Genomic DNA, 13,164 nt, shown 5'->3' on the forward strand with positions numbered 1-13,164 from the left:
CCTGCCTCTGCCTCCCAAATGCTGGGATTAAAGGCGTGCGCCACCACGCCCAGCGAGGCTGTGGTTTTTATTACCGTCAACACACACACACACACACACACACACAGAGTGTAAGTCAGTGCTGGAGAGCTGTCTTCGTTAACAGCACTGACTATTCATCTAGAGAGCCAGGATTTACTTCCCAGCACCCACATCGCCAATCCATAACCATCTGTAACCCAAGTTCTCAAGTTCTAAGCACCTGAGACCCTCTTCTGGCTTCCACTAGTATCAGACACACCTGTGATACACAGACATTCATGCAGGCAAGACACAGTATCTTTAAAATTAAGTGATAGCATCGTAATTAGTGAGTGTGCATAGTAAGTTGATAAAGGTACCTGAGTGTTTGAGTTATATGAATCATCCTAGCAAGTTCACTAAGTCCACACGCCAGATAGACAGTTTATTACCTGAAACTCAAGACCGGCCCTGAAGCAGCAGAAGTTGGGTGCATCCTGTAGACCCAAGCTCATTATCTGTGGGATCTGAGGCTAACTCCAGATAGTGTCAGGATCGGGTTAAATTATAGGACACTCATCTTTATTGGCCAAGGGAATTTTTTGATGTATGTGTGGGAAACCTCCACACACATCTGGTGTCTGAAGTGTGTGAGTTGTGTAGGAGTGAGGAAAATGTACCTTTTTTTTTTTTTTTTTTGAGACTGAGTGAAGCCCTGGCTATCCTGGAATCTGCTCTTAGACCAGGCTGGCTTTGAACTCAGGGATCTGGCTACCTCTGCCTCCCAAGTGCTGGGATTAAAAACATGCTACCCTCCAAGGCTCGCCAACCCTACCTCTTCTATTTTATAGAAAAACAAGGAAAGCTTCATGCAAGTGGATTGCACAGTGATGCACGGCGCATAGCAGAAGGGGAGGCAGCCAAAGAAGAATCAGTTGGGCCACATCTGTATGTGTGGCTTGTTGCTGTGACAACACCGTGACCAGAAGCAACCGGGGGAAGGAAAGGGTTTATTTTGGTTTAAGGTTCTAGAAGACTCTGCAGTGGAAGGGGAGGCATGGCAGGCAGAGTACACATCTTCAGAAGAAGATGTGAAGAGATCCCATCTTCAGCTGTTCACAGAAAACACAGAGAACAGGAGGGAGGGGCAGGTTGAGAAGCCTTGGCTCCTTTCCTCAGGGATATACTTCTCCCCATAAGGCTCTGCCTCCTAAAGGCCCTGTAACCTCCCCAAACAGCGCCACCAACCAGGGGCCATGTGTCCAAACACCTGAGCCTCTAGGGACATTTCTCATTCAAACCACCACCACACCAAAAACGTAAAACTTCTAAACATGCATGCCTGTCATGTACCACAGCATTTAGAAAGCAGAGGCAGGAGGATTCCTTATAGTTCTAAGGCAGCCTGGGCTTTGTAGGAAGACCCTATCTTCAAAACCAAAGTAGACTTGGGAGATGGCCCAGTGGGCTAAGTGCCTACTATACAAGGACCTGTGTTCAGGTCCTTGGTGTAGCAGCAGGTACCTATAACTGGCTCACTGGTCTGCCAGTCTTGCCAAAGCAGCAACTTCTAGATTCAGCAAGAGACTCTGTCAAAAAAATATTAAAAGGGGGGGGGGCTAGAGAGCTGAGGCAGTAGTTCAGAGCACTCGCTGTTTTTGTAGAGGACCCAGGTTCTATTCCCAGCACCCACATGGCAGCTTACAACCTTCTATAAGTCCAGTTCCAGGGGATCAACACCCTCTTCCCTTTTTTTTTTTTTTTTTCTTCGAGACAGGGTTTCTCTGTAGCCCTGGCTGTCCTGGAACGCACTTTGTAGACCAAAAATCCCAGTACTTGGGAGGCAGAGGCAGGCCTTGAACTCAGAAATCTGCCTACCTCTGCCTCCCAAGTGCTGGGATTAAAGGCGTGCGCCACCACGCCCGGTCCAACACCCTCTTCTGACCTCCAAGGCACACACATGCAAGAAAAACACATAAATTGATTAAATGTGGTGCTGCCAAAAAGAGAAAAAAAGTAACAGGTCCTGCTGCCAAGGCGGACAGACAACTTGAGTTTGAAGAGGACAGAATCAACTCCTGGTCCTCTGACCTTCATATCTGTGCCATTGGACGTGTGAACATAAATATACAAATATAAATAAAATGATGTTTCCAGGAGGCGGTGGTACACGCCTTTAATCCCAGCCAGCACTCGGGAGGCAGAGTCTGTGAATTTAGGAATCTCTGTGAATTTAAAGTCTCTCTGGTCTACAGGGTGAGTTCCAGGACGGCCAGGGATACACTGAAACCCTGTCTCAAAAACAAAACAAAACAAACAAAAAAGTCAAGAAAGTATTGAAGAATATACCTGTGTTGACCTGCACAACATATCCATGTGCATACACACATATACCAGAGAGAGACAGACAGACAGACACCACAGTATAAACAGACGTGGTGGTACAATCCCAGACCTAAAGGAATTGAGGCAAGAAGCCATTTTGGAGCTACATAGTAAAACCAAGACTCACTCAAACAAACAAAAGAATGTGTGTGTGTGTGTGTGTGTGTGTGTGTGTGTGTGTGTGTGTAAGTTTTTACCCACAATTCCTGAATCATGACCCTGACCTACTTCCTGGGGTAGTAGGTCGCAGTGACCCCGGAGAAGCAGAGTAAAGCACTGATGTTTTATGATGGATTCACCAATCAACTTGCTTAGGAAATACTGCACTGCACAAGCTAAATCGGTGCTGCCCCTAAATGACTTAGAGATAAGTAGCGAACTACCCAGGCTTGTTAGGAACTGTAGGAAAAATTTTGTACTTTGAACATAATTGCAGTTCGGGCTTTGCTGAGAATATATTTCTGTTAAGATTTGTTCCCTAAGATTGGCACCAATTAGGCTCCATCCTCATCTCAGAGAACATGCCTCTACCTGGCGCTGGCTAGCCGCCACCATTAAGTTCTAGTCAGCCATTAAGTCCCAGTTCTGTCGTCAGGAAGAGAGAACTCAAAGCGAACAATGCTGGTATACTTCCAAAGTAACTGTGACACTAACGTTGGCTGTGTAAATCTCCCAGTTGTCTAAGATCATCAGACTTGCAGGCTCTTTTCTCCACTTAGTTGCTGAGTGTAACTTGGAGTCAGGACCTTAAAGAGAAGTACAGATGTCAGTGTATGTGACATGCTAAAGACTGAATCCGATGTCATTTGTTACAAAGGTCTGTTTGTGGCTGCTTTTTACACTATTAAAGAATTTCTTTTTCTTATTCCCCTGAGTGTTTGGAGTAAATTCAGGAACTGGACAAGACTCTGTACACACATCCAACCCTTTGTCCCAGAGGAAGGAATGCTGTAAGGGAGGCAGAGAGAATCTGAACCAACCGGGTTTTCTGGGTCTCTGAATCCAGTCTGTTAGCAATCCTGCCCGGGCAAGCTTCATAAAACCTCAGAAAGGACTGGGCTGGGAGACAGCTTCCAAACAGTAGAGCTTCCTTCAGGAGGTGGCTCAGCAGTAGTCTACTTGCCTAGCAAGTACCTACCTTGTGCTAGATTCACTTATTAGAGGAAAACACACACACACACACACACACACACACACACACTAAACAGCCAAATATAGAGTGTAGAAGCTACAGGATTCCTTCTGCATGGTTTGTCCTGAGCCCCATCAGTTGCCTAGCAAATTTAACAATCATAGAAGGTGGAAGTGGTATATTGGGTTGCTTTACCTGTCAATTTGACACAGCCCAGAATCACCCAAGAAGGTAGTGGAAACTGAGAAATTTGCCCACATCAAATCCGCCTGTGGGCCTGTCTGTGGAGCGGGGTGGGGGGTGGTGTGGGGTGGGGACAACATTCCTTAGGCTGGTGGTCCAGGGCCTTATAAGGAAACTCCCCAGCGTGAGCCCAAATGTGCCAGCTAGCAGTACTCTTCCACTGTTTCCGCTTGAGTTCCTGCCTCGCCCTTCCTCACGATGGACTATGCTCCTGAAAGTGAACCGAGCCCTTTCTTTCCACTGAATTGCTTTATCAGTGTTTTATGGTAGCAACAGAAAGGAAAAGAGAGCAGATGGGACCCTTGGTTTCTACACTGTACTCCTATTTTTGTATCACTGTAGCCAAAATATCCAACAGTTACAGTTTAAAGAAAGAAAGGCCGATTTGGGCTCAGCATTTCAGAGTGGTCCAACCCATCATGGCTAGATGAGAGAAGGTGAAAGTGGATAGCAGAGGCTGTTTGGATCATGGACCAGTGAGCAAGACAGGCAGGCATCAGCAACAAAGTCTAACTGCCCTGCCCCCAGTGACCCAATGACCCACTTCCCTCGGGTAGGCCTCAGCTTCCAAAGCTCCCCAAGTGACATCCACCGGCCAGGGAACGAGGGCTCCATGGCAGGAACCAACAAGGGACATTGCAGGTGACATCCACCGGCCAGGGAACGAGGGCTCCATGGCAGGAACCAACAAGGGACATTGCAGATTGAAAGAATCACGCGGGCCGTCCTCCAGAAACACAGAAGAATGTGTGTGGCTTGTCACTAACAGCCACAGACATGGGGGAGCAGTGGGGACTGGGCCCTTAAGCTATGTGACCTGACGCTGTACCCAAGTCACAGTATCAGAGTAGTGTCATGACTGAACCCAGTTAGAAGAACACTGGCTGGTGTCTGAGACAGAATTACTTGCTTGGTGGTGGGAGATGGGTATGTGTGTGTGCACGTGCATGGCCAGCGGAAGAACAATGCAAGGGGAACAAAAAGGTAGTTCATTCTAACACAACTAAGTAGGTAGCCAGTATTGGATCAAACTTTGAGAGTCTGACCCCAAGTAATTTATTTTAGGTCTATTTAAGCACAGCACCCCTTTTTTTTTTTAAAGATTTATTTATTTATTATATGTAAGTACACTGTAGCTGTCTTTGTCTTCAGACGCACCAGAAGAGGGCATCAGATCTCATTACGGGTGGTTGTGAGCCACCATGTGGTTGCTGGGATTTGAACTTCGGACCTTTGGAAGAGCAGTCGGGTGCTCTTACCCACTGAGCCATCTCACCAGCCCAGCACAGCACCCCTTGACAAGAAATTTCCTGGTAATAATTAACTCAGTTCCATGTGCACGGTAAAGTTTAAGAAGCGACTTTTTTGAAACTCTTTGTAAAGTAACATGTGACATCTCCCACAGCAATGTGGTCTATAAATAGATTACGTGTGCTACCTTCTATAAAAATGGCTTCTACAGATTGACAAGCTCAAGATCAGGGTCTGGGGGAGGATCTGGTGTGGCCTCGGCCACACGGAGAACACAAAAGTCACCAGGCTCTTCTCCGTTCCCAGCTTTCTGGGCTGAGAACAGGTTATACAACTCCGTCTTTGAAGAGATAATGTGTATTTAACATTCCTGGTTAACCTGGTGTTTATCTTTGAGCACAAAGACCTCCACGCCTCCCACACAACACACATACTCCTATACATACACATATGCATATTTAATGAATGCCTGCATGTATGTCAGGGTACTATTTGTGTGCTTGCTGCCCTTGGATCCCTTGAGACTTGCCTTACAGATGGTTGTGGGTCCTAGGAATTGAACCCAGATTCTCTGTAAGAGCGGCCAATCTTTCTTTTTTTGTTTTGTTTTTTCTTTTTTCTTTTCTTTTCTTTTCTTTTCTTTTGTTTTCTTTTTTTTTTTTTTTTTTTTTTTTTTTTTTTTTTTTTTTTTTTTTTGGTTTTTCGAGACAGGGTTTCTCTGTATAGCCCTGGCTGTCCTGGAGCTCACTTTGTAGACCAGGCTGGCCTCGAACTCAGAAATCCGCCTGCCTCTGCTGGGATTAAAGGCGTGTGCCACCACGCCCAGCTGTTTTGTTTTTTCAAGACAGGGTTTCTCTGTGTAGCCCTGGTTGTTCTGGAACTCACTCTGTAGACCAGGCTGGCCTCAAACTCAGAAATCTGCCTGCCTCTGCTTCCAAAGTGCCAGGATTAAAGGCGTGCACCACTACGCCCAGCTTTTTTTTTTTTTTTTTTAGACCAGGTCTCACTAAGTAGCCCAGGGTGACCTGGGACTCATGATTCTCCTGCTTCAGCCTCACCAGTGCCAGTGCGGGGATTACAGGTGTGTACCACCACAGCCGTCTCTTCCTCATGATTTAGTTTGATTCCCCAGGTTCCTCAAGATTTGGTCAGTGGAAGTGACTTTCAGTGTGTTCTTATGCTGGTCCAGATGTGTTGTAGAGAGAATATCTTATGGCTGTATGGGTGTGGCACCTGTCAATAATAAATCTGATGGCCTATGGCTTAGGCAGGAAATAGGAGGTGGGACATCTGGGAGGAGAAAGGATTCTGGGATAGAGCCAGGTGGGAGGTTCCATGTGGCAGCATGTAGATCAGAATAAATGGGTTATATTAAATTATGATCTAGTGAGAGAAGCGCCTAGCTATACCTATATATACCCTGGAAGAGCCAGGGTATTTGTAAATATATTTTGAGTCTGCGTCTTATTTCTGGGAGCATGAAGTAGGAGAAAGAACGACCAAACTTCTACAATGTTTTCCTTTTTTTTTTTAAAGATTTATTTATGTATTTATTATATATATATGAGTACACTGTAGCTGTCCCCAGACATTCACCAGAAAAGGGCATCGGATCCCATTACAGATGGTTGTGAGCCATCATGTGGCTGCTGGGAATTGAACTCAGGACCTCTGGAAGAGCAGTCTGTGCTCTTTTTTTTTTTTTTTTCGAGACAGGGTTTCTCTGTGTAGCCCTGGCTGTCCTGCACTCACTTTGTAGACCAGGCTGACCTCCAACTCAGAAATCTGCCTGCCTCTGCCTCCCGAGTGCTGGGATTAAAGGCGTGCGCCACCATGCCCATCGCAGTCGGTGCTCTTAACCGCTGAGGCAACTCTCCAGCCCTATAATGTTTTCTGAACACATCTCTCTTTTCTGGTTCAACAAGACATTTCAGGCACTACAACCTTAGGGGGCCATGAGGTTATGTGCCATCCATTGTAGAGCACAGTGCATGATGATGCTTGCACAAACCCTAAAGAGCCCAAGTTTGAGACAAGGGTCAGAAATTAACTGCATGGCTCCACACAGAAGGAAATAAATATCGGCTGTGGTAGCTACTTTTCTCATTGCTGTGACCAAACACCTGAAAGGAGGAAGAATTCCTCCTAGCTGCCAGTGTGAGGGGAAGGTATGGCCATAGGAATAGGAGCTGGGAGGGAAGGTCCCATCACACCACCAGGTAGGAAGCAGGGATGGAAATGGAGAGGAGCCTGAGGAAAAGAAGGTCCAGTGACAGACCCACAATGGGATCCAGCTCAAGGGGAGGTCCCAAGGCCTGACACTATTACTGAGGCTATAGAGCACTCACAAAAAGGGATCCATCATGACTGCCCTGCGAAAGACCCAACAAACAGCTGAAAGAGTCAGATGCAGATATTTGCACCCAACCAATGGACAGAAGCAGCTGACCCCTGTTGTTGAATTAGGGAAGCTGAAAGAAGCTGAGGAGAAGGGCGATCCTGTAGGAGGACCAGCAGTCTCAATTAATCTGAATTCCTGAGAGCTCTCAAACAGTGGACCACCAAACAGACAGCATATACCAGCTGATATGAGGCCCCCAACACACATACAGTAGAGGACTGCCAGGTCTGTGTTCATTCAGAGATGATGCACCTAACCCTCAAGAGGCTGGAGGCACCAGGGAGTTTAGAGGTCAAGTGGGATGGGGGTTTGGGGCATCCACATGGAGATGGGGTGGAGTGGGGAGGAGGTGTGTTACGGGGAGCAGTTGAAGCGTGGATGGGGGTGAGGGGTGGGGAATGGAATATGGAGTGTGAAAAATGAATTACAAATAAAATTAAAATTTAAAAAATATCAAAAACAAACAAACAAAAAAGCACTGGCTGCAAGCTGGGCATAGTAACTCATGCCTTTAACCCCAGCCCTCGGGAGACAGAGGCAGGCAGATGTTTGTGAGTTTCAAGCTAGCTTGGTCTACATAGTGAGACCCTGTCTCAAACAAAACAAACAAAAAAGATCACTGGCTGCCCTCCCAGAGGACACAGGTTTGATATCCAGCACTCACCATGACAGCTCACAACCATTTGTAACTCCATCCCAGGGGGGTCTATCTAATAGCCTCCTTTGGCCTATACCCCTACGTGGTGCAGACTCAGCTAGGGCTTTATAATGAGACTTTGTTTTCCATAAACAAAACAAAAAACAACAGGGAAAACAAACTTGAGAGCAAGGTAAAATCTGTTTGGGGCTGTTATGCCCCATGACTGTGAGAAGGTTTTTAAATATATTTTTAAATTATATTTAAATATATTTTAATTTTTTATTATTTTTATATGTAATGGGTGTTTGGACTGCATGAATGTCTGTGCATGGTATGTATGCCCAGTGCTCGAGGAGGCCAGAAGAGTGTATAGAATCCCCTGGAATGGGAGTCACCATGTAGGAATCGGGAGTTGAACCTGAATCTCCTGTGAAAGCAGCCAGTGGACGATCTGAGCTGCTAAGCCATCTCTCTCCAGACTCTAGTGCTGCGTGTCCTGTACATGGTATTTGGGAGTTCTGCCACTGGTGGGGGGGTTATTTATTACATTTATGTATTACTGTGTGTGCATGTGTGGGGGTGGGGTTTGGGTGCCATGGTACATGTGTTGCAGTCAGGGAACAGCTTTGTGGAGTCAGTTCTCTTCTTCCATGATTACTGGGTTCTGGGGGTTGTATCAAGTCACCAGGCTGGTGGACCCAACAGCCTTACCTACATGTCCATGTCTCTGTCGGTCTCTCTGGCTGGATTACTTTCATCTTCTTCTCCTTCTCCTTCTCCTTCTTTTCTTGAGAAGGACAGGATTTCACGTACCTTGGGCTGGTCCCCAGCTCTTTAGGAGTGTACTCAGTTCTTGTACCTTGTATTCAGTTCTCAGAACTGGGATTACTCCAAGGACTGAGAAGTGAGGTACAGTGGCTTCATTAGCTGAGCTGGCTTTGTCCTTGCACCACTAGGGAGGATTAGCCAATTTAGCAGGCCAACCCGAAGGAGGCTCACTTCATAACCCTTTCTGTCCCAGTGTAGCCCCAGCATTCCAGAGGAATCCATGGCTCTCCAGGAAGCCCTTACGGCAGTGTCCCAGTCTCCTGGCCTGCTTTCATTACTTCTTTCCTTGGCTATAACCTTGGGAATCAAAACAGGGTGTTTCTGTGACAGGGCAGTTGTTGCCTACACCCGGTTTCTCTCAGGGAGTATATATAATTATAACTGTGAGAAGGCATAAGGACTAAAATGACTAAGATGTGCCACTGGAGTCAAAGGCAGTTGGATGAAAAGGAGCAAAGACAGATGGCTCAGCGGTCAAAAGCACTCGTTGCTTCTGAAGAGGGCCGGGGGTTCAATTCCAGGCACCCACATGTCAGCTCACAACCGGTGGGGAACTCCAGTACCTTGAGAGCAAGGTAAAATCTGTTTGGGGCTGTTGTGCTCACAACCTGTCATGTACCTGGCGATCGGGCCTTCTTCTGACCTAGGCAGGCAGAGAATCAGCAGATTTGGGTCGGTGTGGGTGTACAGGAGCTGTGGAGAGTCAGGTGACCTGCGTGTGGTCTAGATATGTGGCCCCAAGCTGTCCTTACCCTCAAAACTCCCTACCTCAGCTGCACAGCTGCACCTAGGTGTGGGGTATAACCCCTGAGCTTAACCACGGTTCTCTAGCGTTCTCTGATAGGCACACAGACATCACCCAGCATCAGTTTCGATGTCAGACACTTAGCAGCTGTGGCATCTTAGGTCCTCGAGCCTGCTTACCCATCTGTACAACAAACATGTCTGCATTTATCTTCCAAACACTCGGCAAATGGAGAAAACTGCCACGTAAACCGCAAGCGCCTGGAGGACTTATTTTCCTGGCTAGGGTGGAAAGTGGGACAGAGGTGAGCAAGAATGCGGAGCTCGAACAACACAGCCGCTCAACGTTCTTCCCATTCCGTCCCAGACTCGGTTATCTTCCTCAGTGCCCCCTTTCCCCCAGTGAAAAGAGGTCGTGGTCCCTTTAAGGTCCGCCCCTCCCTCCCCCAAAACTTCCCAGTGTCTGCTCTTTTCGATCCCGGACGGCCGGCCAAGCTCGCCGCCGAGCTGGTAGGGGACAGGGCCAAGGGGTCCGGGAGGGACGTGGGGGCGTGGGGGGACCTGCGGGACGCACGTCGCTGCGCCGGCGGGAGGGCGGGGGACAGGCTGCGGGAGCAGCGGGCACGGGCACCAGTAGCTGCCCCGGGGCGTGAGTAGTCTACGAGCCGCTAGCACCTTACAGGGTCTAGCCTAGTGCGGACAGCGCGCCCGAATGAGGGGCGTACCGGCCCCGCGCGGGGGAGGATAGGAGACCTCCCGTTCCCCTCCCCCACTACCGTCTCTGACGTAGACGCGGGACCCCGCCCTTCTGCGGGAGCGCCGGGCCCCCCGCCCCCGTGCGTCACCTGCTACGCCTTGGCGGCGTACCCCATGTTGGGAGGGCCTTCTTTGGAGTGTCTGCGTCCAGTGAAATGGCTGGAGATCCGTTTATATCCTCATCAGCCTCCACTGCTTCCAAACTTTTTTAATTAGGAGAATCCCTATGTATCCCAGGGTAGCCCCGAATTCAAGGCAATCCTGCCTGACTCCAGAGCGCTGGATTACAGCCTTGCAACCACTACGCCATGCTTAAAACTTATCCCAACACCCGGAGTTCTGTTCTCTGAGCCTTTACTCACATTTCAAACTTAGTACCGAGCGGATATCCGCTTTGGGAATGACCTGGTGGAAAAGTGTCACGTTTTGGAGCGGCCTGTGAATCTTACGCCGTCTCAAGACGTGTGTGTGTGTGTGTGTGCGCGTGCGTGTGTGTGGTGGGGGGGGGGGTAGAAGACACGCGCCTTGTCTGTGCTAGGCAAGCGCTCCATTGCTGAGCTACATCCCAGAGTCTCCCTGACTCCCTAGTTTCCCCATAATGCCTCTGGACGGGCCCGTGGTCGGGATCCGGATCCTCCGTCAGTACGTTCCCTGTCTGCTCGCTCCCCGGCGGGCACTTGCCGGCGTTGCAGCTCTCGGGCTTCGCAGGACCCTGGGAGGAGACAATCGCTTTAGAGCAGTCTCCAAGTAGCGAGTCTAAGCCACAGAGCACTCTGGAGGACACAGGGTGCTCGGTTGCCAAGTGCGAACCGAGTTGATCTACCACCATGACTGAATTTAGAGTGAAATGACGGTGCCTGCCAGGGTCCAAAGTCACATGGCAATCAATGAGTGCTTTATTAGTGAGAAGTGCTCAGATTTGAAGGTTCTTTTAAAAATAATAACCTCCAGCTTAGGATAGGGTAGAGGTGAAGTAAACGTTCTAATGGGTCATAGCTGCTGCAAATTGCTGTCTTGCTCTAGACTTCCGGAGCTTGCAAACAACAGGCGCGCGAAAGACCGTCCGGGTACTCCAGTAGTTGCATCCCTTAAAGTCACCTCTTCTACTGAAGCCCCCCCAAAAGTACAGGAGCGCATGCGCTCTCACGGGACCGGTTCCTAGATTGCGCCACAGAGAGCCTACGGGCTCTCATTTTTCACCAATCAGAAGCTATCAGTCGTCCTATACCATCTGGCAAGAGGGCATTCTTTCCACTCTTCATTGACCAATCGAGTGTTGACGTAGGAGACGGGCACCTGGGGGAACAATTGTAGGAACACAGAAGGAAAGGCCTTTCTTGTATCCCAGCGGAGTGGCGCGGGAAGATGGTCGTTGTGACTGGGAAACGCAAGGATTTCAGAGTGACCGATTAGCTAGGAAACCAATGAGAGCGGGAAGGAGGCGGAGCTTCGGAGGCCCACCTCCATTTACTGTTTGTGGGAAGGCGGAGCGATCCCAAAAATCTGGCCTATTAAATCAGAGTTTATTTTAAGGAGGTGGGGCCTGGCGGAATGACTGGCAAGAAGCGTTCACCTATAAGGAGTGCGATTGGCAAACAGAGGCGGTCTTTCCAATAGAACGGCAAGCGTCCTATCCAATAGAAATGAACCGTGAGGAAACTTCCCCTCCCCCCAAGATAGGGCCAGTGGCTCCCCCTATCGGGTGGGGGCGGCGAGTGACGGGCGTGTCCCTCCCCCAATGAGAGGCGGGGGGAGGCGGGTTCTGCGCCGCCATGTCGCGGAGGCTGCTGCCCCGGGCGGAGAAGCGGCGTCGGCGGCTCGAGCAGAGGCAGCAGCCGGACGAGCAGCTGAGGCGGGCGGGAGCGATGGTGAAGATGGCGGCTGCGGGCGGCGGAGGTGGCGGTGGTCGCTATTACGGCGGCGGCAACGAGGGAGGCCGAGCCCCTAAACGGCTGAAGACTGAAAACGCCGGCGACCAGCACGGAGGCGGCGGCGGCGGAGGCTCCGGGGCGGCGGGCGGCGGCGGCGGGGTGAGGCTGGGGCTTTAGACTCCCGGAAGGAAGGGGAAATTTCGTACTTTAAAAGCTATTTATTTTTTACAGGGGGGAAAATCTCTGCGCACGCGCTGCAGCCGTCGCGCTTTTTTTTGGTGGGTGGGGGAGGGGCAGGCGTTGGGCAAACGGCGGGGTTTGCGCGAGGACAGGCGCTTGCGCGTGCGCACAATCCAAAGCGGGGCTTGAGGGGGCGGAGGAAGCGGCTGGCTCTGCAGGCACCGCACTGCGCAGGCGCCGCGGGCCGGCATGTGGGGGGCCCAGGCACGCGGTCGGGCCGTTTTTTTCCGTCACTTCTTTATCTTTTTTTTTTCTTTCCGTGTCCCTATGCGCAAGCGCATTTCTACAACCACAGCCAGCGAGCGGGAAGTGGGTGGGCGGTGGCCTGACCCGGTCGCCCCATCGCAGTTTTAATCATGGTCGCATCCATACAGAAGTTCACTTGATGAAATTATAAAATTATAATGCCCAGATTCAACTGTTTAACTTCTTTTACTGTGTGCATTGAAAAACGGAAGACGATTTGTGAAAGGCAGATTTAACTTTGGGAATTGAGCCAAGCTTAGAAATTATCACTCGATTTGCTTAGGGCTCCAGGATTGGGGCATTTATAAACTGAACTATATTATGGGCCTGTGGCCATGCACGGAGGCTTTCGGCCCATTTAGTCTTCTGAAGGTCACAATTATGGTGTCTGGGTTAGGATGCAGTCTGCATTCCTTTTTTTTTTTTT

General features: G+C 49.5%; 1 protein-coding gene across 3 annotated transcripts in view; it reads left to right on the top strand.

Annotated features, from left to right (window-relative positions):
• The first annotated feature begins 10,047 nt into the window (after positions 1–10,047).
• Positions 10,048–13,164, top strand: part of Hnrnpl (heterogeneous nuclear ribonucleoprotein L) — a 13,542-nt gene continuing 10,425 nt past the window's right edge. Inside the window, exon 1 of one of the 3 annotated variants that reach the window (XM_021166961.2) lies at positions 10,048–10,134. Coding sequence is in view for 2 of the 3 variants with exons in the window: in XM_021166959.2 (XP_021022618.1) it covers positions 12,153–12,410 (258 nt within the window). In the remaining variant the exon portion in view is untranslated. Of the gene's footprint in view, positions 10,135–12,135; positions 12,411–13,164 lie in introns of those variants that run through there. The other 2 variants (XM_021166959.2, XM_021166960.2) reach the window with 2 other exon arrangements.

The sequence above is a fragment of the Mus caroli genome, chromosome 7, assembly GCF_900094665.2.
Source record: "Mus caroli chromosome 7, CAROLI_EIJ_v1.1, whole genome shotgun sequence".
NCBI classification, from domain to species: domain Eukaryota; kingdom Metazoa; phylum Chordata; class Mammalia; order Rodentia; family Muridae; genus Mus; species Mus caroli.